Source organism: Astatotilapia calliptera, chromosome 13 (assembly GCF_964374335.1).
Source record: "Astatotilapia calliptera chromosome 13, fAstCal68.1, whole genome shotgun sequence".
NCBI lineage: Eukaryota > Metazoa > Chordata > Actinopteri > Cichliformes > Cichlidae > Astatotilapia > Astatotilapia calliptera.
In genome coordinates this window covers 10,804,095-10,828,587 of record NC_137434.1, presented here as the reverse complement: position 1 = coordinate 10,828,587, position 24,493 = coordinate 10,804,095, and the positions used below count along the sequence as shown (strand labels likewise).

The window sequence follows — 24,493 nt, the reverse complement described above, 5'->3', positions numbered from 1 at the left end:
CAAATGACTCTTTAGTGGCAAAAGGCCACGTAAGACTCTGGATCAGCCTGAAAATGACATAGAAAATAGGTGATCATGTTTTAGAGAACCTCTGGTGTAAGTCTCCATCATAGACACCTAATTTTCTCTCTGCTTTACTCTCAAAGGCCAACAAAGTCAGACTTGTAGTAACCTTGTGCTCTCAAAAAGCACATTCAAATTACAGTGTTGAAAGATCATTTTTACACCCCGATGGCAGATGTGAGAGCAGTTTCAAGAAAACATGCATAGGAAACATGCTTCTTTACGGCTCCATAAAGCTCACTATACCACAGCCCCCAGCAAAAGCTCTACAAAGTTTGATATGTTTCTGCTATGTGTGCTGTTTAAAGTTAGACCCCTTCCCTCACCTGCACTGCAGTGCCAGAGATCAAGCGATGCCATCAACGAGCTAATGACATGACTGCCGCAGGCAACAGCGGGCAGCTTGATTTATACATGGGGACAGAGATGAATGATTCATAGGCTGAGCGAGGGATACTGGGACACGTGGAAACTATATGCCCCTCTCACCCGCTCTTATTCGTGGATACTGACCACACCATAAACTCTCTGGAACACTCCCTTATGCCTCATAAGCTTAGCATTTCACAACTAACCAGTCCTGTTAACGCTGCTCGTAACAGCTGCATGAGTGTTTTCTCTCTTCCTCTTTTTGTCTCTACATTTTTTATAACTGTTCCTCAGAGTGTCCCTCTTTACCCCCCTCGAATTCATTCGCTCGCCGGCCATGTCTTCTTCCCTTCCCATTATAATGCAGCGCTAATCCTAAATATGGAACCCACTGTTGTAGGATAAAATAAATGGCCCAATCACTCTGCATCAATTAGTCCATCCATCATTGCTGATTGGAGGATGAGGAGCAAGAGAGGGGGTTGTTCATCGTGGCTGTTCTCTGCGGTGGCATGGGAAGACAGAAATGGCACGCGAAAGCTTTCACACGGCAATGTTATCTTCACCACTATTTGGGTATCGCAAACTGCAGTCCAGCAGATAACCTTGTCCTGTTACTTTCACTGGAACGCCCTCTAAATCACAGCACCTCTGTCATAAATGATCTGGCGGCATGAGGACGCTTCTCACGCAATAATTACTCAATATGATGACTGACGCGCTGAGACGCTTTAGGTGAAGATGCAGTTGCAAACAACACAAATAATTTATCATCTTGCTGCAAGACACTAAAAGCACTTTTGATTTTAAAAAAAAGGAAACGGATCTAGATTCCAGTAAGACGAGGAGATTGTTCTGGCTTTATAGCATATAACCCCTGCATTACACTGTGCTACACATTTAATAAAGGCAAGGAAACACTTCAATGGTAGCACACAGTGCAGTTTTAATGCATACACTCACTTAAAAGTTCACTACACTTGAGATTTGTAGAGTTAAGTTGCTTTATAATTTCACTAAGTAAGTGCAATTTACAAAATGACTTTCCTTGCTTATGCAAGAATGGGGCCAATTCAAATATATTTTTTAATTCAATTATTCAAATCAGCCTGACTGGCTAAAACCAGTGTGAGAGGGCACTCCCATACTTGCATGCACATGTCCTGACCCAAGCCTACTGAGCTGCTGTCACTGAATTACACGGATAAAGAGAGAGAATTGCTGAGTGCTACAGTATACAGTTACAGTACATCACTGCTGTTTTGAACACGCTTAAAAAAGAACATGGAATATTGCACCACGAATACAGGGCAGGCCTAGATCAGAGTGTAACTAACTCTTCTCTAAATATGAGGAGATAAGTAAATCCCAAGGGTGCCCCACTGACTGAGGAATCTTTGCATTCAATTTATCATTTTACATTATTTAGGTTACTCCATGGGGAAATACGCTATCTCTCTCATAAGTTATGCTAATGGCTGTTACTACCATCTGTGAACTGAGGACCATCAGTCAAGCATAGTGTGTAATCTTTGAGTTATGAGAATAATACGTCATCTTTGAGCGATTAGTCTGGGGGCTTCCAGGGAGCTGTGTAAGGGACAGAAAGTCATCTCGCCCAAACCGTCACCCAACACCACCCTATATCTCGACCTATACCCCTCCCCCTGCAACCGCACAGCGCCCTGCATGGTCCCCTCCAATCGACTCAATAAACAAGCCCCGGGTAAGAGCCAGACAGAGGATAATGGTTCACCTGGAGGTGACAGGAAAAGAAAACAGAGCTCTTTGCATAAAGAATGGAGATAAAGATAAGCACAGTGGAGCACTTAGGAATCTCAGCAAAGGATTATTCAAACATGTCTTAAAACTGAACACGTGTTTTGTCTTTTTTAACCGTTGTGTTGCGATAATGGCCAGCCTTGCATTTACAGCATAGTGCTGGTGCATCCGTATTGATGATGATGCTCTGCGCTTCTGATCGGATAATTTCACCATGAGCAATCTTTTCTCATATTTCACTTAAAGGCCAGAGCTCGGAACATTTTGTTTTGCGTCTGTTAACTGTGTTTGTAAAGCGCGGTCGTCATGCAGGCGTTTTCACATCATTTCACATCTGAGGAGAGGCAGAAGCGATTGCCTTGTCATATCTTCGGGAGCCTGCATCCCATGACATGTTTAGTTGCAGAAGAGGACAAAGGACGTAAGCACCACGACAGCAAACATAATTATTCTCATCTATTATAATGTGTTAATACCTGCCATGACTCATGCCAGCGTTTAGGATAGGAAGAGTGCTAAAGGCCCGCGGCTCTTGCGTAACGAGTAGCGCAGGCATCGTCGATAACCACGTCGACATTGATATATATTTGTTTTAGGGCTCACTTAAAATGCAGACTTTTTTAATGTTATTAGCCCTGTTTTAAAGAATCTTTGTGTCATTCTGGACGGGTTGAGAGAGTGACCACAGTCGTGGCTGAATTAGCCCAAGCCAAGACACACACAACAAGCCATGCCAGTGACCCACTGCTTGACTGGAGCACAGAAAGGAGGTCCAACCTGAGAAGAACGATTTGTTTGGGTGGTCTAGTTAAAGCCTAGTGCTAAAAGGGCAATGGTTCTGGTTAGAATGCTAATGAGCAAATTCCCCTCCTGGATGGAGACATCAAAGGCAAGTGAAGCTCCCCCGCTCCAGCTACACAGGGCTTCATGGTATCATTGCATAGCCCTGTTTGCACTTGAATGCTTGTGTTTGTGTGTGTGTGGATAAAAAAAAGACAAAGGGACGGGGAAGGCAAAATAGGCAATGTGATGTTTACATTAGGTCTATTCTTTTGGGACAGCATCCAGCATCCAGCCATGCTGTGACACACATCACAAGAGCAACCTGGTACCATTCATAATTACCCTCTATTCACAGAGGCCCTATTTGGGATGCTATTATCAGAGATCATTGTTATTTCCCTCTATGTATGTTTGAAATCCCAGTGAGACCAACATGTCTAAAGCAGATAACAGTGCTATTTTGGTTAACCCCATTGCGTACATAATACTGAAGAGGCATAACCCAGAGAAAATTCCCATCAGTGATTTCTAAGGATTTAATAGAGCATCAGGGCGTAAGAATCTTTTCTTATGAATCGTTTCTCTGTATAACTATTGCAAGAAATATAATGCAGCGTTCCTGTGCATTGAAAAAGGCTCAGAAAGAGCTTTGTTGTCATTTATTTCCATCTTTTCACATTACTCTGACTGCGACAAAACAATCACCAGCAAAACTCTGTTTCTGTTTTGCTGTGACCACATGCCACGCTTGAATAACTGATGCATTCTAGAGAAGTAAAACCTTTTTCTGTGAAAAGACGTCTAAACGAGACCAAATAACAGAGACCATGCAAAGCCAGGGGTGCTCAAAGTACACCTAGGTGGTAAACTAACTTAAATAAAGTAAAGCCTATGTCCAGTTTTCCTGAGCTGTTCAGAGTCCTACTTCCCGAACTGTTAAGAGTTACACATGGCTCAGGTGTGTGAGGCCAGCATGATGGATCATCCTGTTGTGAAGCTACCCCTCTGCAGAGCCCCGAGAAGACAGCTGGGAGATAAGGAGGACCCTATATGAGAGCACATCTCCTCTCCACATCGATCCTCGCCGCCACCAGGCAGGAGGTCTTCACATGCCAAACCGCAGATAGAGGTGGAGAGGGAGAGCAGGGTGACAACAGAGAGAACAGTTTTGCAGGTTTAGCAGACACCTTCGAGTGATAAAGACACTGGAAGATAAAACCCCTCTTGGCCTCATGCAGATAAAAGACAAACGGTGTAGTGCTTTGTTTTAGGGGGAAAATAACAATTTCAGCTCCCTGGTAGATAATAGTAATCTTTCTCTAGTTATAGTCATCGTTGTTTACCACGGCCAAAAAAAAAGAAGAACAGAAAGACTACCCGCTGTGGCAAATTGTGGCAAAGTGGAAATTGGCTTCTTCCTTTACTCTTCTTAAAAATACACATAAAGGACGTATGACATACATGTTGTTCACCTCATGGTCATTTTTGAGTTAACCGACCTCATATCCTGTGCCAGTAACTTAGGAATAGCATCGCTGGAAGTCAATTAGGAATGAAAAGAGGCTTTGCTCTCAAAAAAAATGGCACTTGCTACAATTAGAAATTCCTCTGGAGTTAATAAGCGCAGCTGCAGGTTACAATCAGCTAAAATGTTTTCTTGCAAAGTACAACATTAACTGACACATAAGATCTCACGTTCTCATGTTGACAGCCTCCAATTCGCCTCCGTTTTTCGCTGCTGCTGTTATGAAACAGAGCAATCTGTAATATCCTCAGAGCTATTATTAGTTGAAATAGAAACTGGATCAATCACCAAGGCCGGGATTTAAAGAACTGTAAAAAGGTAATCTGGCACAAAATAACAATAATGAAAATGTAATAGCAAAGAGAATTGCTTCTTGTGTTTCTTTGGACACGGCAAATCGATAGCGCGAGTCGCAGCGGAGACAGACACCATTCAGGCGGACAGTATACCTGCTTTACAGGGTCTGGCTTGGTTATGGAGAAGCATGTTTGTGACCCTCTGATCTCAATCACAGAAATTCCTAAGATGGCTGTGCGCTGAGGGCCTCTTCATGCTGCTGATGGATTGAGATTCTACACGGCAAGTTTGCAGTCTTAAAAATGTATCAGACGAGATAAGGGCCACTCCAAGCTGCATGATTAAATGCGAATAAGATTTCAACAGCTCAATGTACACTCTAATGGACACCATGTGCACAGAGCATATAACCGTTGAGTGGCTTTGATCTTCCTTTTTGCCCGTCCTTTGCTTCTGATGAGTCATCTTTGCCAGGTGGTAAACCCTAATGACTGAATAAATGCAGAAGCATCGTAATCACAAGGTGCAGCATGTGCCTTTCTTTTTGGTACACAAAATTATAAAACCTATATAGTTTTGCCCAGAAAGAAAGCAGATGAACCAATCATCCACAATACTGCATTTTTCTCACTAAAGAAAACACAGGAATGAAATGATACAGGCTATAAAAACCTACACATTGGGAAAAATGGCAATATACGATACAGTGAAGATGCTGTTTGATGGTTGCATTAAAATGTGGCGTAAGAAATAAAATGTTTGCTGTGATAGAGACCTTCATAAAACACAACACAGGGAAGAATTTATCTATAATACGTATTTTGATTAGTTATATCAGACAGATAGTTCTGCTAAGGCAGACTGTCATAGTCGTGATCCGACTATACAACTGAAGGCTGTTAATGTGGCTGGATAAACATATAAGTCTGAAGCAGTGACCTTATTTCATTGTCATACCATCCCTACATATGAAAAATTTCCCTGGGGACTAAAAATTAACAGTGTAACTTGGTGCATTTTACCCAAAACCTCATCTCACTGCAGTAAAGAATGATTATTTCAATCATGTCACTGCATAAGTCAAATTTTACAAAGGAAGAACCGTGTGATTGGGCGGTAGCATTCCACTCCCTAACCATTGTTCCCACACCACAATCGGCTGCCTCAGATTTCCAGCATTGCCTTGATGATAATGTCCTTCGGCAGGCTGCTAAAGTAATGACCATCTCTCAGTGTGGTACAGCGCAAGGTTGCTCTGTACCACGCTCTAATATTTTGGCCTTACATTCAGCCGCATTTAACACAGACACTTGAAGTAGACACTGAAATCTGCCATGAACTCAATGAAACAGATGGGCTGAATGCCTGATCTGATAAGTGCAACTTTAATTGCTTTACCATAGGAGCAATCAATGGGACGCGATAGTGAAAAACAAAAGCGTTCACTCACCTCCGCCTCCTCCCAGAAGACTGGAGTTTGCTGAAAAGAGAAGGAAAAAAAGTGCATTTAGTAAAAATAAATGTAAAAAACATACATAAATATGGATAATTCAACAGCACAGGAGATCACAGCGTGACGAGCCTGAAACTGGCTCGAATAATAACAGTTATTTTACAGATTTTTGCATGGCTTTGAAAGGAAAAGCCTATAATGACACATTTCAATAGCTCCGTCTAGCAAATATAACATGAATGTCATCCAACAGTTTGTTTATCAAATCTCCAGTTGACAAAAATGATCAATGTGTGAGGCAGTTTTTTTTTTCTTTAAATATCAAATTAGCAACTTGGCAACAAATGTGTGATTCAGTCAGCAGCTACTCAATATACACTCCTTGGCGGATTTTCTTTGGCAAAATCACAGCGGTTGTGCTCAATAAGACATGTGATTCATTAAAAGCAATTAAGAGTAGTGTGCAGTCTGAGACAGTTGTATACTACTGTGCAACAGTGAAATCCAGATATTGTCATGGCTTTGCAGGGTCTGTTCATCTCTCTGGGGAACATGTCACACAAATTGATGGAGACACGGTAAGAAATTATGGTACTACTGGAAGATATATTTGCAAGCAATAAACTGTTTCTACTATGTGTGTCCACTGTAATCAACACTAACAGTATGCTGTAGGTAACTGTGCAGTATATGAAATATAACCTTGGCCTAGAGTTTCACACTATTGCAAAAATAATAAACAAAAATAAATTTCTATCACTAGGACAAGGTATCAGTTTTAATAGTGATGCAACAATCAACCGGACAATAACCAGGTTGAGCTCATTTCCAGCATTCTTTGACCGGACCAGTGACCGACCTGCCATAAGTTGAAATACGAGTCCATCCCTTTCATGCATGTGAAAAAAGCACGCAGCAGCACAGGCAAATAGTCACGTACACTCACAGCTATGTGCTAACATGTCATCAGTGTGGAAGCCTTTCACTGCAATTGAAGTTCCCCAAAGTAAACCACAGGGGAACCAACAACATAACAACAACCCTAATCAAACACACTAAGGTAGTTGAACATGGACATTTTAAAGAAGCTGACGAATGGAAAGTGGTTAAAGTCGAAGATAACCAATCATCAGGTCAGAGTTGGCCACGAGCTAGCAGCCTCTGTATGAGCAAAGGATTAAAGCAGTTACAAGGGAAATTATGGTAAGTAACTGACATTTGTTTTGTTACACAAATCTGTTGTACCTACTTTAATTTGACATGATTAAATATGTCAGGTTAAGTTGTGTGTACAGCAACTCATTTACATGTAATTATTTTTTATCTACTTGCAATTGCAGAGCACCTATTTTCAGTTGTTTAAATTAAAAAAAAGAAATTAAATAACATAAATGTATTAAAAAAAAAAGATCCTGTAATTTATTGCAGTTTAATATGAAAATAACTTAGACATAGACTTCATTTAATTCCACATTGGTTAAATTCACTACAATGTAGTAGGAGCAATAATGATACACATGTATTTTTTAGACAGTATTTATCCTGCGTGGGTATTAAACAGTCTGACTGCTGACAGGGTGAAGGACCAAGAAAAAAATTGTATTGATGGAAAAGTGCTTTTTGTTTGTTTCTGTCAGTTATAGCTCCTAAATCTGAATGAGAATCAGCCAATAAAACTGCAGCTGGTGGAACTCTATGCTTTAGCTTCAGTTTTTCCACGAATGCATTGCTAAAAGAAAACCTAATATGTTCATTTCCAACTTTACATTTTTATTTCTGGACTTTGTAGCTTTTCATGATTAACAAATTTGAAATAATTAAAAAATAATCCCCTTGTTTTTCACTGTGCACTTCAGTCCCTCAGTGGGTGAGTGGGGCTGTCCTCTCACCTTCTCTCCCTGACGTTATGTAGACTAGAAAAGAAAAACTGACAAAGAGCAGCCTGCTGGCGTGAATTCTGGCTGGATGAGAATATTGGCAGCAGCGATCGTATTGTTATGCCGTTCTTGGTCACATAAATACTGGACACTACCATCACATATCCACAGCAAGTTTAAACACCAAATAACTGACATGATCGTCACAATATGCACTTGCCAAAAAAGAAAATGTGTTATGTACCATAAAAGTGTACAGTAGCTTGCTGTCAACACTCCCTGTCTCAGGTTTGCTGCATTTCTAAAGCAATTTGTTCCAGCACATTAGCTGAGAGGAAGGCTTTAGCACGAGGCTTCTGACATACTGTAGATACGTAGAAGACCCCTGAGGTAAAGCGTAGCTCACTGATGTCTGTTGTTCGCTTTCAGACCATTTAGTTCATCACCACTCATACGATGACCTGTGCTGTTCACGAATGGCCGAGTCCCCTCCATTTACTGTAGTTTACTGGTAGTTAACTGTCACTGTGATATACCAGCTGAGAGAGTATCATTAAAATGAACCTGTTTTCATTCTTGCCCCGTAAGATACATTCTTTATACACGCGAGAAGGAAGATTAGAGGGGATTTAAAGTACATCTGTTAATTTGAAAGTTTCTGGAAGAAGGTAGACTATGTGTTTGAAGCGGAGTTCATACAGCGGATATTGGAGGAACCATGCACCGTGCCATGCCTTTAATGATCCTCAGATCCAGCTATGCATCGGGTATCATTAGCAGTCAATGCTTCCCTAATAAAAGCTTATTATTTCTCAGAAATGCTCTGTGCTGAAGTAATAGATAATGAACGTGTGCTATCAGGGAGAGTAATCCAATCACAGCAAAGTCCTGTGGCTTTTATGATTTTTTTTTTGTTGTTGTTGGTCTGATTACATGTATAAGTGATTTCTGGAGTTCACTCAGTTTCTGGATGTTTCTGTGGAAGCATTACTGTTTTGTTCTCACTTGGGCACCCAACATGAGTGGGCATAACTTCAGTTGTTAAAAAAAAAAACACAACCTCTCCCACTGCAGAATGTGTTTCATCAAAGGCCCTTTGTTGTGTGTATGTGTGTGCACATACAATATGAGCACCAACATACACAAACAAAAAAAACAGCAACTCAAACAGGGATGTACTGACAATGCACTGTCATGTTTACAATAGCACCTCTCCAGGTTTTTCTGTGATGAAAAAGACACTCGTGCTCTCCCAGCCTTTGTTTAGCTCAGGAATCTGACAGCCATCAACAGAAAGCACGCAACTCGAATGTGCGTCGTTTCTACAACAGCCTCTCGTAACCAGGTCGGGACATTTTTCTGTTCATGTTTGAAGATCACAGAAGAAGCTCAGAAGCCAAAAAACACTAAACTAAAGGAATTTTCATCAGTGTATATCTTTCTGCATGATATAAATTTTCAAAGTTTGAAGTTATTCGTGTATAAAAGCACAGTGTAAGTGGTAGTTTCAGTGCCAGTTTAAAGAAAGCTAATACTATGCTAGTTTTCAGCAAAGTCTATCATCATTGTCTAGTCTCCTGGGGAGTCTTCCTATTCCTGAGCTATTAAAACACTGGGGTTTAATTACCTGACATTATGGAAATGCATGCCTGAGGGGGGCGCTTCATTTACTCCACACCTAATCAGAGATTGGAGATGTGGTTGCTAATCAGTCTGACACAACTCTCCTGCATGTGTATGTGTGTGTGAGGCAGAGCAGTGGTAGTAGTGAACAGGGTAGGCCAGGGGTTGAGATGCGAGATACTTTTTTAATGTGTTTATGGGAATAGCCCACTGGGAGATGAGGCGTGTTCTCATCTTTGCAGTCAGTTCGATGAATGTGTGCTTGCGGGGAAAGGTAAAAATGTTGCTATGTGCTTTTATGAGCCCCCAATCCACCCACCCCCATCACCGTTTCCTGTTTTCTCTCATTGAATAATTACAATGTCTTTCTTTACACAAAATACTGTATCGGTAACACGCAGATTCAACAAGCTCAGCCCACATGCATATCAACAGAAACACGTAAAAGTGAAATAGAACGGGGACTTGGTTTAATAACAGGTCTTCGACATAAGACAAATAAGAAGCAGCTGGCAGAGAAGCCAACGCTCCTAGCAACAAAGGCTATGAGCTGGTGCTTTATTCAGTATGACTTGCCTAAGAAGTGCGTCAATTATTCTGAGTGAAAATCAAAACAGAAATCCATATTTGGCCACATCCATCCCATAATGCATATTTTACAGTGTGCGTATTAATTATAAACTAGACCTCCTTGCAGTTTTCCCTGCTCTCGGCTCAGTCTGGCAATCTTTTGGACCAACACATATCAATTCATATTATCTGTTTTGTTTGTTTTCTACCTTTTGCCTACATGTTGAGTTGTCTCTTTAAAGCATGTTTATGCATTTCCTTTTTTGCGATCCTCTCTTTAGCGGGCAGAACTGAATATTTCTTCACCTTTTAAACAGGGGAAAGGATCCCATCACAGCAGGCAGAATATAGGTGCCAGCTTGAGTTTTCAGCCTGGTTGTAGTGAAGGTAAGCCTTGACTGTTGGCAGTGACAAGAAAGAAAAAAAAGCAGAAGCAGAAGCTCTTACAACTAGGAGTTTTTCAGGAGTGCTAGTGTGTCATTCCAGGAGTAGCCATAACATGGGAGATAAATCTCAGTGAAAAGGCTCCCCAGATTGCCTGCAGATGGTAGGTCATTTGGAAGTGCCGGTCCATGCTGTTAGGCTGGCTCATCAAACACGTGTCTGGACTGTCACTGTGGGAACACCTACTTCCTTTCTGCCCTTTGAACCCTTAACCCCAACTGCAACCTCATATACCCCTCACCCAATGAAAACAAAGTGGTGGCACTGCTGTGTATTTTTAGGGCAAGAAAATATTGATAACAGAATCTCCACCAAAGAGTGTGACAGGCATAGTATCAAGAAGCCAGCACACATGCACACACACACACACAATGAAAAAAAGACTATTAAAACCACTGTCTCATCTCAGTGTGTCAAGATATTTGCAGAGCATTCATAAAAATGGCTTTTGTGCACTTCAGTGTATGAGTCCTGTGTGTGTATATGTGTGTGTTTGTGTGCAGAGGGCACCGAGGCATGGATCTGGGTTGCATGTTTGGTGTCGTCAGCAGAGCCCTAGATCATGCAGTTAAATAGGAAGTGCTAGACCGTAACCACAAAACCTCAAGGCAGTAAACAGATCCACTGTCTACCTTCTGCTCTCTGCCACCTTAACTGAACCTTTTAAATATGTTCCATCAAATGCACATTCACCTTATCCTTAGCAGCCTCGCACACGCTTCTCAGCAAGCTCAGACGTTAATAGTGTGCTCCGTTGTGACTTTGGGATAAAAGGTGGGCTACAGAAACTAATAAAAAATCTTTATGGGTCAGGTTGCCTGCTCTGTTGCTGAGTCAAAAGAAATCCTTGTGCAATTTTTCACAGCAACCAGAGCCACCACAGCAATAAAACGCTGCTGGGCCTATCTGGGTCTACAAATCTTACCAGCATTTTCTTAGATTTTTTTGTTGTTGTTTTTTTTTAGTAAATACATCCGAGAACAAATGAACTGTCATAAGCGCGCTCTTTGCTTTGTTCCACATCACTCACTGCTGCTTCTGAAGCGTGCCTTACCTGTCCACAAGGAAGGAGTTCTGATTTTATCAAATGTGACGTTACACAGAAAAACTGTCCCAAATAAAAGCACTAACTAGGTCAACAGAGCTGCTCTTTGTTACCAGGAGCCATATTATCTATTATTCGGCTTTAATTAGAAATCTTACTTACAGCTAGTCTGACAGGCAGATGATAAGCATCTTGTGCACAATGAAGTGCAAAAAAAAAAGAAGTCCTTGAATAATGAAAAAAAATGAAAAAGTTGGAGGAAATAAAAGCTAATCATTTGAAGGCTTGACTGACACTTAGACGGTCATTAGCTGTTCCTCTTTTTGGTGTTCTGATGTTTAACATGTCAGCTCTGAAAGTCGATCTTCAAAGACTCAGCGGAGTGAAGGACTTTCTTTTAGAGTGGAATAATGTTTGCTCCATACACAGCCGACTTTTCCACTCCACCGGCCTTCCTAACAAGCACTGATACTGTGTGATAGCATGCGTGCGCATCAAATGCATACGTGCGTGTACATGGAAGCATTCCAAATTTGATATCTAGAGCAACCCATCTCATGTCTGTGCAGCTCCGTGTTAAATCGAGACTACTCTAAGCGTCAATGATGGAGGCTGTTCGCTTTTAGTAGCTGCTGAAATTCACACAAATAGAAATAAAATTTAAATGAGCCACCAGTTGTGAAATGAGAGAGAGGACACAGTGGTATTTCTTATTTGTGGCACATTAAAAATGCATGTGGCACCACACATGCTGCCTCGCCTGATAATACTGGTTGGCACTTTTGTTCTTTATATCTTACAGAGGTCCCTAAGGAGCCTGACTGAGGCAGGCAAACTCATAGCCGAGGTGGCACAATCCCAGAAGTCCGTTCACGCACAAAATGGCTTCATGTGGGGAAAAAAAGACTGTCTCAAACAAATAAGTCATGGTTGTAACAAGGTGTGCGTGAAATGTGGATAAAATTGAAAAAGCTCTATCGTTATCTCGACGTCAATATGTCAAACTATTTACTGAAATTTTAATTGCGAGTCACTGGCACGTTGATGAAGATGAAAGGAGCACCAGGAACGACAACAGGGACATTGATATGGAGTGTGTGCATCAATTAAAGCACGATGCACAATGAATTCAAAGGATTCTGGCATTTGTGTGACTGTGCCAGATGCACAAGAAAAGTGGCCCAGCCCTGAGTGCTGTATTTGGCTTTAACATCTATAGTGCGAAGTGTCTGGCAGTTCAATATTCACAGCCTTGTTAACTGACGTGATTGATTTGGATCGTCAGTTTTTTGTTTAGTTATGAAAAAAATCTGAAAACAGGAGTGTGGTTTCAAAACCGTGGCCTACGCTGTGAGAATATCCACATTTAAAATCAAGGAGCACTCCTAGAGTTTCAGTATTTCGCTATAGCAAATTCAATCTCATAAAAACACATTTGCTATCTACATGAGTATCAGGGGTGGATTTAAAACAATAATTCAGACTGAGAATTTGACTCCATTTCAGGTCCACTCTATTCACATAAAGCCTTACCCTGTTATTTAGGGCTGTCATGATATCACATTTTCTCTACTGTGGCAAAATACTGTTAACAATATAGGAGGATGCCTAGAATAGAGAACTGCAAAAAAGAGCAACTGTTCTCTCTGACAGCTGTGCGTTTCGTCTTTTTACACAAGAAATAAGAGACAAGGGAGGCGGAAAGAGAGTGTATCCATAAATCCCCAAACGCTGTACAAGAAGAAATGACTGGTTAAGATATTATATGCGTTATTAACAATATACAGTACGTAACTCTTAAATATTGTAGTTATTTTCAATACAAGCAGGTATACTGTGAAACCCCTAAGAATCAAATATGTTCAGCATCCCAAATACTAGGACTAACAAAGAGGCCATTCTGAACACTGAGTTTTCAAGGGCACATCTTCAAAAACTCCACAAAATACAGCAATCATAGCACAAATATAAAAGCATAAAACTCTAAAGCCAGATTTTTATATATAAAAGGGTTAGCATAGCCTTTTAAAAACAGAGAATTAGATACTTTCAAATGACTTTCAACTCCATATCAAGTACCAAAAAACGACACATACACACATTCGCTGAAAGCTAAAACGCAAACACGCTTAGCATTTCTGATTTTGCTTGTGTTTTTGACTGACTTGAGATCAGAGGTACCTCACCTATAGGTAAGGGTGACAGAGTTTCATCATCTCATTCCTGCTTTTTAATATGGCAACTCAAGTTCACAGGAGGCCAGTATGACCAATCAGGCCAAAAGGAAATGACTTACTGCTGTGGACACTCCACTAACCAGCAAATATACACTTAGATCCGAGTGATGTAAATTATGTCAGAGGGTGAACAACTTCTTTGTTTTGACTCATCTGTGCAGACGCTACACTTGTAGAGCACCACTACCCAAGCGTTGTCTAAGTGAACCCCGAGCACATTAGGGAAAAACATCAAAACAACTACTCATCAGTGGTGTCTCCAGCTGTGAGTGTGCACACACCACTGAGAAGAGTAAAACAATGGTTTTGGTTCACATAATTTAAAGTTCTTCTAGCTTAAAAACGCATGTGGTACCCTTTGCTTCCCCCATATGGGTTAAAATGTTACTACCTACCTCAGCTGTGCGGCGAGGATGTCATGTGAAGAACTTTTTAACTTGTATCCCCAGATTTGAAAGATAATTTGCTTATGAAAAGAAACGAGGCTTAACTGCTCAGAATCACTGATAGCTTAATGTGAACCCTTCTTTAAGATGTATTTGACTTTGAAGTACAAATTACAATATGAGAGCGCCCTGTTAGTCGCTTCTTAAACCTATTCATAGTCTCAATTGTACATGTCATATAGTGCTGATAGTCGAAATTATGTTGTTTTTACAGCTTCTCTCAGCACCAGTGTTATGATGTCTGAATGTATCAATGTGACAACAGGCTTGTGTCACAGTGATTAATCCCTTTCCTCCGCAGGCTTGTCACCATCATAACAAAGCAACAATACCAGATGCCAAAGCCAGCCCACACGTCTATTGTTATAATTACCTGACCTTCAAATCCACATTAATGAGCCCAGGATGATCCCATTCTCTTTCATCATTTGGCTTCCGAGCCCTCCTTTTATCTAACAAGGTCACCTTTCACAACACCGCTTCTCCCTGAAATACACATCCCCCTCATAAATATACATCCACCTGCATCTGCTCAACCCCCAGTCCTAAAAAGGAAGCTTGAAGAAATTACAAGAAAATGAAGATGTAGGTGGGCCGTGCAAAGCGCGCATTTGTATTTCTTCTGAAGTTGACACCAAGGGAAAAGTCAATGCCACCAAAGTTAGACGCGCGCAACAACTTCCCGACGATTGACGTGTTAGTTAATAATCGTTTTCAACATTAAAGACGCAGCCTATTAACATGAATGAGAAAGACTCGCTGCATGGGCTCTGAAGGCACAATGCAGGGGGGCATCGTGAGAGTAGGGTTCATTAGATGAGTCGTTTCAATCTGCTTCCACAATTTTAATCTCAAACGCACAGTGGTAGTCACAACAGTGACAAAAAAAATCTCTTTGGTTTGTAACAAACCACAAACAGTTTCAGAAAAGTGGCACACTCACGAATTCATTTGTTCTATTATTCCAGCCATTTTTTGCATTGGTGCGATAGAGTTTGCTGAATATTAAAAAGGTGAAACTTCCACATGATATAAATGCGGAAGGACTGTCAAGAGTCCTGCAATGAAAAAATGAACAACTTAAAGCTTAATGGTACACTTCAAGTGCAATTGGTGCGTGCATCCTCTGCAAAGCCCAATGACCTAACTGGCAATTTTACTTTAAGCTATTCAGATCCACACCGACATTTAATGGCTTATTCATTCATCTATGTCTTCATGAAGTGTTCTGAAATTCAGCTTTCATGTAATGTTGATACAAACCAATAGCAATAATTTCCACAAATACCAACATAAATACTCAAATTAAAGTGCATTTACTGACACGTTTAACCATCCAGAGAGGCAAAGACTTAAATCTTTTTAATGACATCTAAGGAAACCGCAAATCTCACAGACCTTTCATAAGGGAACGCTAGTATATATTGCAAGAGTAGAAGTCTAATGCATAATGGGGAAAGAAATCTATAAAGAAATTCAGTCAGGATAGGTATTCAACATTAAACTTTCTTCATTTGACATAATGTTACGAGAGAGCATGATATTCCAATTCACCCTGTGCAAGTGTTTAAAGAGTTGACCCTTATACTGCGGTTTAGATTAAACGGGTTATCTGCAAACTTCACAGGACCTAGTGTCACTAGAGAGCTCCTGGAGGATTTGAGCCAGCAGCTGCACATTTCTGGATTTATCAGCCTCATGTTAATACAGACCCTTCTTTACTGATGATCAGGCCTGCTGGTATGGTAAAGACTCACGGGCTCCTCTGGGTCTTCACAGTCCACTAACCCCAGTGCATAACCCACCAGACAGCCAGACAGTTCCCCTTACTATATCCAAAAAAAACACGGCTGGGATTTCTCCAGATGCAGAAGCCAGGACAGCATTAAATTGGAGATCCTCAGCTACTGAAGTGTGGTTTCAGAATCGACTTCCCTTTTACATATCGCTGCATTCTCTTTGTGGAAAACAGAAGTCTGGAAATAAGGGTCTCGACCTCGATAGCCTGGGCAGGGTATATACACTCAGTATTAGAGTCCATATAGCTTAAGTGCAGAACATTGCATTAAGGAAGAGTGCATTGTCTTTTTTAAAGCTAAATGTATTTTAACTTCTCTTACTTCCTTAGCAAAATGCACTTAACGGGCACTCAAAAGAATCCATTCCCACCAGCGTCTATTTGATCACAATGATCTAAGTGTTGAGGTGATGTGTGAAGCGAGCCCCGGATGCAGAGGCACACCGTTTATGTCACAGAAACTAATCTCCCCGGAGCGCCAACTGCAATCAGAGTGAAGCATCTTCTTTTCTGCTTATTGAGCATGAAGGCTAAAATGGATTGTGCTTTAATTAAAGGCACTTTATCAAAATGCTCTTAATCCTTTTACAGTTCGAATGTACGTTTCATGCCGTGGAGCAGAGCGCTGGTAATGCATCACTGTTTTAGTTTTGCACAACTGCAAACAGTAAGGTTAGGAGTCTTTTTTGCATAAATATACGAAATACAGGATCTAGTGCTCTGAAATAAAGAGCAACAGAGTTAAACTGAACTGAGCAGATATCTAACAAAGACATGTTAGTCTGCTGTAGTGCATCATGAAGACTTATAAAGCTAGGCCATCCCATTCTGATGAGAAATAATCTCATAAAAATCAAACCTGCATTAACATTAATAGCAGCAGTTGTAGTGATTTGACTATAATGGGGTGTATTTATTTTGACAGAGCTAATACTTTGAGAATATTTTGTCAATATAATTCGTTTGACACCTCAAAAACTTCACATTCGCTGCTGTTTCAGACTCGGTGTAACTTCTTAATCTATGACTAGTAAGATTCTTGGTTTAATCATTAGTTATTATTAATCTCTGGTTCTTTTCCACGGCTTGTCTTTTATCCTGTCTTCCTCATTTCACACATCTCAGCAGATGCCTGAGCCTGGTTCTGCTGGAGACTTCTTCCTGTTAAAAGGTAGTTTTTCTTCCCACTGTCACCAAGTGGTGACTGTTGCTGTTTACCAGGACTGGACTGGGACAAAAAAAAAATCAGCCTTTGTATTTTTGGCCCAAGTAGCCCACCCTGAGCGATCAAAATGTTGCAGATGGCCCAGTTAAATATTTGCATGTATTTGTGCAATTCCTCAAAGCAATGGTAAAGCTGAGTAAATAGAATAAATTGGTCAAAGTAGCCATTCATTTCACTTGAATCTTTGAATCTCCGCCTTCTTAATAATGTCCCTCCGTTTATTTTCTTACCATGTTAACTACACCTTCCTCCATTGCTTCCTCAATCTGTTGTTGGGACTGGTGTCCACCGCCCTGCACTCCTCCACTCCCAGTGCTAGTAACAGTAGCCTGCTATGACTGCGAGGACTTGTTATTACTTATTGCAGGTACTACTATTGACGGTATAGCTGCTAACATGTCAGTTAATTTGACACATATCGCTCCCATCTATTTGCAGTTTCTTTTCCTCTCTTACTTAGCTTTTCACATCCAGTTTTTCACTTTTGTGTGTCCATCTGTATCAACCACTTCTTCCACACTATACTGTGGTCTACAAGGTACATAAGTGCACAGGGAAGGTAGGGGTGTGGGCTGTTGCGTTAAGAGATTTGATTGAGCAATCCAGTGTCAGTAATGAAAATGAATGAACAGGCTGCTGTCAGCGCTTGTAGGGCCGGTGCAGAGCAACTTTAAGCCGGCCCGTGGCCTGTAAAATTATATTAGCAAGGGAAAAAAATTATATCGAACCATCAGCCGGCAAGTGCGTCGGTGCCTGCCTGGGTCCTTACCCTAGAATTTAAAGCACTTTGGGGTGACTGTTGTGATTTGGTGCTATATAGATATAAAACTGAATTGAATATGTTTTCTAATATGCACCAATATGTCAGAACTGGTGTCATTACAAATAGTTTGTCCAGCAGAGCAGCTCTGACCTCATTGCTTACTCACTCTCAGCACTGCCTGCAGCACATGTAACAGTGCATACTACAGCTGGGCAGAAAGCAGTGTGCAGTCAAGCACTGTGCTTAAGCAAGCTTCTAACTAGTTTGTGAAATACACTGTAACCGCCTCTTACCTGCCAATGTCCTCGTATGGCTTTTGCTTGAAAACTAATATGTAATTTTACCAGGCGTGCCCAAACTTGTGAACACAACTGTATATATCTCCCAGACTGCACATTTTTGAAGAACAGTGAGAACATCATGTTCAGACACACCATTAATATAATATTTTTCTGTGCGTGTTTCCTTTGAGTCATATACGGACTGTTTTTCTTTTCTCGTTCAAACAGAATCCCAGTGGCTAATTTCCTTCTCTCTGCCATCAGTAGCCTTTTGTGAAAACAGAAGAAAAAAAAAAGACAACCGGTTTCAATTGCCTATTCAAGTGCACTCTCTGAAGTAGTAAAAACACATGGCTAAGACTAAGAATTATACAATCAGACAGGCAGCATTTTGTCTCGGCAAGGTCACTAAATAAATCTAAGCCTGAATAAGAAACACAAGTGGCGACATGAAGAGCAGAAAAAAACCTGTGCGAGTGTTTCCACCAACCTCACTTTTCAACAGTGTGCTTCTGCTGAGACTCATTTGTGTTTCTTAAACGAATTGATACAATCCATCAGTCAGCTCAAATCAAGTACTCTTGCCTAAAAACTTCTTCATCAAGAACAAAACATCTACTGTGAAGTTGCGCTGTGGTCATCGCAAGCCATGTTGGCAAATTTGCAATCATGTTTCAGGCTCACGGGAAATTAGCTACAGAGACAAAAACTATTATCCACCATAAGGAGTCATCAGAACACTCAATCCTCTGTGTTTGATAAATAAGGCATGGCAAGGAACTCACTAATTAGCCATCATTTTGATTGATAACGCAAGTTAGCTTATTACAGCCCTGTTGTATACACATTGCACTTCACTTCAGAGCATAATGTTTGCATCCGTTTTGCTATCCAAAAGTCTTCCTCTAACATACTCAGAAGACAGGGAACGCATAATCAGCCACATCAAACTAAATAATTTACAGACATGTTGTCGTCTGAGAGACTGAAGCAGTTATCTTGGGGATGCTTAACTAGCAGAATAGATTGACAATGGTTCTATCTCTCTAAACGATACTGCCGTCCTCCTGCTGAACTTTGCAGTACTGCTTAATTGCAGCAATTAATTGGCTCGCCTCCAAGCTCTTTACTTCATTGTTGAACCCAAACACATAGCCACTGCAGCCAGGGTTAGGTGCTATAGGTGCTAAAGAGTAGATTTTTAGTGTCAGCAGGTAAAGAAGAATGTAGCTAATAGACCGCACTAGTTTTACATAAGTCTGTTAGCTTTTGTGTTCCTGTGTTAAGAGTGCAAAAGGAGGCGGGGCAGTAAACAGAATAAAACTATCACACTGGTTACATTGTAACAGAACAGAGACGATTAGCGATTCTTTCACAGATGATGACTATAGAAGAGAATGTTCAAGAAGAAGAAAATACAGCTAATAAATGGGAAAATTAGTGGGGGCTGTTTGGTGCTGGTGATATCGCCAGATTGCTGGTAACAGCATTCTGCATAAGAATCAAACAGGTTGTGATAAAATAAAACCTGGGAAAGGTGTTCAGCATTTTATTTTTTTTTGGAATTCAGATTGTGAGGCCAAAAACTGAAGGCGAGAAACTGAAAGAGGCAGATGATTAATTCTCCTCTTTTGTTGAATAGAACTAGTGAGAAATAAAAACAGACTGTGCCAAGTCTTTTTCTCACATGCATTACAAGTTGAAAAAAACACCACAACTTATGACACGTAATTTTGCTATTCAACAGAACACACCAAACTCATTTTATTACTGGAAAAAGGTGGAAACTGTGAGCAGGTAAAGCTTTAACTCAGCTGGAGAATAATGAAAAAGAAAGACAATGAACAATAAGATCTTGTCATTTAGGAAAAAACTTTTTTTTTGTTGAGTTGTGAGCTTTTAAACTGGTTTCTAGCAACATTTCTCCAGGCTTTCTAAAGGACTTTCAAAGTGTTCTTTAGACAGTTGCTGCTTTTTCACGCATTCTCAGCCCAGCTCTTGTACCTGACCATTTTCAAGGAATGTTTTATTGTTTGTTAAGCCACTAAACACAAAGCTATGAATCATTCAAGAATATGAAATGCACCTTACTCAAGGGATGAAGCAGTGTTATGTCTACACATAACTGAAAACTTAGTAAGCGACCAATTTTAAATGGTATCTTTAGGCACTAAAGTGCTTCCCAGACAGCAGGTATTACTCGTATACTGCCACAAAACCCATCATTTGTTCCCACTTCTTTACTTGAATCCATGTAAAATGCCAATGACAACACAGTTTAACAAAAACAGCATTTTTGCACTAACAGGGAGATTCCCCAAAAACGATTAGATGAAAATCCGCCACAACTGGATGAACAAGATTTATAAATTCTTAGGAAATGAGAGATGCATTTGGGCCTTCAGTTGATCCATCTACGGTTCTCTGAAGCCTCATCAGAAATGGTCTAGTGGACGAACAGCTGTCAAGAAGCCATTCTTAAAGAAGAACACAGAGGCACAGAGAAAAGCCTGAGGTTTTTAAGCAAGAACTAGACAGGCAAGAACAGGGTGAGTGCTGTTGATGTTGGTATAATAACGAACACAGAAGACTATGATCCATCATGCACCATGCAATCTGGAAAGCATCAGATTGGCAATGATTTCATTTTTCATAATGGCCATGATCCCAAACACAATGCCAATGCAGTAAAATTATACCTGGACAGAAAAACACAGAATGGACTTTGACATTATTGAAGCAATGTGGGATCATTTGACAAAGACAGGAACAAAAGAGAGCTTTGAATGTCCTTCAAGAATCCAGGAGAACTATTCCTAAGCACTACTGAAAGTTATGTATTAGAAATATAGATCATTAGAATGACAAAAACTCAGATTTTAGATTTCTTCATAATTCAATAAATTGCTGCACATATTTCCCATTTTCAGAGGAAAAGGATAGAGAATAGAGCGGCGGCTCAAGACTTTTGCACAGTAGTGCATGTCAACACACCATAATGGTATGCAAATTCAATCACACTAGTAATTACTGCACAGCGCTACTATTCCCCAATATCTAATATGACCGAAGACGGAGTTGGCGACTATATCAACCTGCTGTCCCTTAGACAACTTGCAGAAATACAGAGGCTGTTGCAGTGGCACACTGAATACATTGGATCCCAACAAAGAAATAAGCTTTGGAGAATTCATCAAAAAATATAATGTCAGAGGGCAGACAAACCTTTCATGTAACCACACACTCTGCACAAATCAACAGAGCTTTTTCATAGATAGGCCTTTCAATAACACAAAAAAGTTACAAAGGCTGTTTCTAGGGTGAGGACTCAGCAGTAACCTTGCATCCCAAGGACACATCATTTGAAATGCATTGGGTGCCACAGCGCTCTGATATATCCTTTTTTCCAGAATTAACCTTAGCTAGTCTTTCCTGTCACCAACCAATCAGGGAGTATGAGCGGGGACAGGTCCCAAGTCCTGACACGCAAACACGGAGCACTCCTTGTTGTGCCTTTTGTATCTTTACAACTTCCTAGGGCAAGAGGTAAATATGACAAATTGTGCGATAGATTTAACAGGTCAGCACAACACATGTCTGACAAATATAATCTAATTGTAAAACATTTGTTTGGAAAAGCGTTTTTAGAAACATGAAGGATGGAAATGTCTCTGTGACCTCTATTAGAGGCACAGATCTATCTGTATTCCAAGGTTACCTCAGTCGTGAGTCAGGGCAGTCTGTGTTGCAAAAGGGCTCCTGTGTCTCCAAATTTGAGTGCATTGAGGAGAAAAGAGAAAACTGAAGCTACGGATTGTTTAAAGCATTCATGATCAAAATGCAGTTCAGTTCGGAGGGCGAGATGGATGAATGACCTAAATGGAGTCGGCAGCTTCACAGGTAGACTGACTCTGACTAAACGAGTGTAGAATAGTGGCTTTTAATCTGCCTCCCATTTGCCATCAGTTAAAAATGTGGAAAAAGAAAAGTTAAGCAGATGATCAAACCAAAGATTATTGTGCGCAGATTTCACACATGAAGAATTTGATCACAAAGTGAAACCACAAAATTTTAATGATCTAATTTTTTTTATAGAAGACAAGTTTCTGTCTTGTTAATTAATCGACAGAGGCATCCCTTTACAGCATAATAACTGCTACACTGCTAAATTCAGATTTGGCATCAGATTAGTGTCTTTGAGTTTTCTCCCTGAATACACTGAAAGAATGTGACACTGTCTGGATTAAGGAGCTACTTCAAAGAACAGGGAATTTGTGATCATTAATGGAAGTTCTAATTACTGAGGAGCCACCAGTAAAGGGCTACTGCTGGCTCTTGCCACGTTCATCATTTATGAAGCCGGGCTACAGTTTCAAACCTCCAAAGCGTTTAATTGGCTTATCTCTCTTTCCGCTATACAAAGCACAAAGGAAACACAGCTTCAGTCACATTTGGAGAAGCACCATCTAACAGCCCTAATCAAGTCAGTGTCACAAAGCCAAGTCACGTACTGTACTAATCAACAAGGATATCTTATATAAATAATCCATAAAAATATGAGGTGGCAGACAGCCGCAAAAAGAGAAAATAATTCAGTACAGACCAGAATGATTTAGAATGGTGATGCATGATGATGCATCCAGAAAAGCTCTTAAATGCATTCTTCATGACTCCCACCACAAGCTTTTATCACACTATGGTTTATACTAGTCTTTCTGCAAATACCCACTGCACACTTCAGGCCCTGCTACATCCAAGTCCTGATAATAGTGTCCAGAGCATCTGTCAGCTTGTCTGATTAAATAAACCCATCACCGGTGTGGCAAATAAGCATTATTTTTGCCACTGCAGGAACTGCCTGTTCAATCTTATTTATGAGTAACACAAGAGAAGAGGATGCCTCCTGACCAGTGCCGCAGAGTGCTAAAGAGGATGTGGTTTAATCTTCGCTTCCATCTTTAATGAGATCTGGTGCAGGATGAGGCAGGATCCTGTGGATGCTGCTAAAACAACGCTAAAGCTGCACATAGAAATGGAAGAGACACTGTGAGATAAGCTGATATATAGAAACCCATTAGTACTGTAGTAAATACGTTTTTGTGGTTAGCTGCCTCAGCCTCGCCGCGCAAAGCTCTGTGAGAGAGTAGTAACTTAAGTAAAAACAGCCCACAGACATGAGAGGTGGAAATTCAAGAGCTATGCTAGTAGTGCAGGATTAACCTCTCCACGCACCTTCTGCTTAAATTAAATGGATCGGCCCAAATTCATTGCCCTCTGGCCGGCATTCCCTGTCATGTTAGCGTGTCCGTTAGGAGGGAAAGCATGTGCGTATACTTCTCTCCTGTGACATGTGAAACAGGACCATGAAAGACACACTAGATTTATTGGACATTATTTTTTTTTTTTCATCCATCTAACAGGGTGTGCAAACATTCAATCTACAACCTCGGTGCATAGACTTTATATTATCGTTACAAACGCTGACCTCTTTCCCAGAAGGCTTTGATGTATAAAAAGAATCATCTTTGAGCTCTGTGGCCTGCTCGGGGAGCACTGATACCCTCTCTGTCAATACCTCTCTTTGCTTTTCCTCCCCCTTCTTCCTCAAAGAGAGGCAGCATTCATTTTTCAATTTGGGGTAATCAAGTTTGAATTGAGTTAACAGTCGTATGTCAATCTTTTCTAGCACTCCAGTTGCAGATATGTAATCTCCAGCGGTGTCTCCTGGGCATATTTAACTCATACATAAATACAGGGATTGTCTCCTGCAAATATATAATATGTCACTGCTTCCCAGACAGCAGGTATTGGTTACAGCCAACCAGTCTAGACTGGCGGCATACTAGCTTTGAGAAAAATGATATGTATTTATGTATTTTCTCTTTCGGGCTAACATTTTGCAACCCAAATAT

The 24,493-nt window shown here is 40.6% G+C and overlaps 1 protein-coding gene across 1 annotated transcript in view; it reads right to left on the bottom strand.

Annotated features, from left to right (window-relative positions):
* Positions 1-24,493, bottom strand: part of macrod2 (mono-ADP ribosylhydrolase 2) — a 399,684-nt gene that overhangs the window by 273,274 nt on the left and 101,917 nt on the right. Inside the window, exon 4 of the mRNA XM_026190215.2 lies at positions 6,270-6,299. Within this exon, the coding sequence (XP_026046000.2) occupies positions 6,270-6,299 (30 nt within the window). The remainder of the gene's footprint in view (positions 1-6,269; positions 6,300-24,493) is intronic.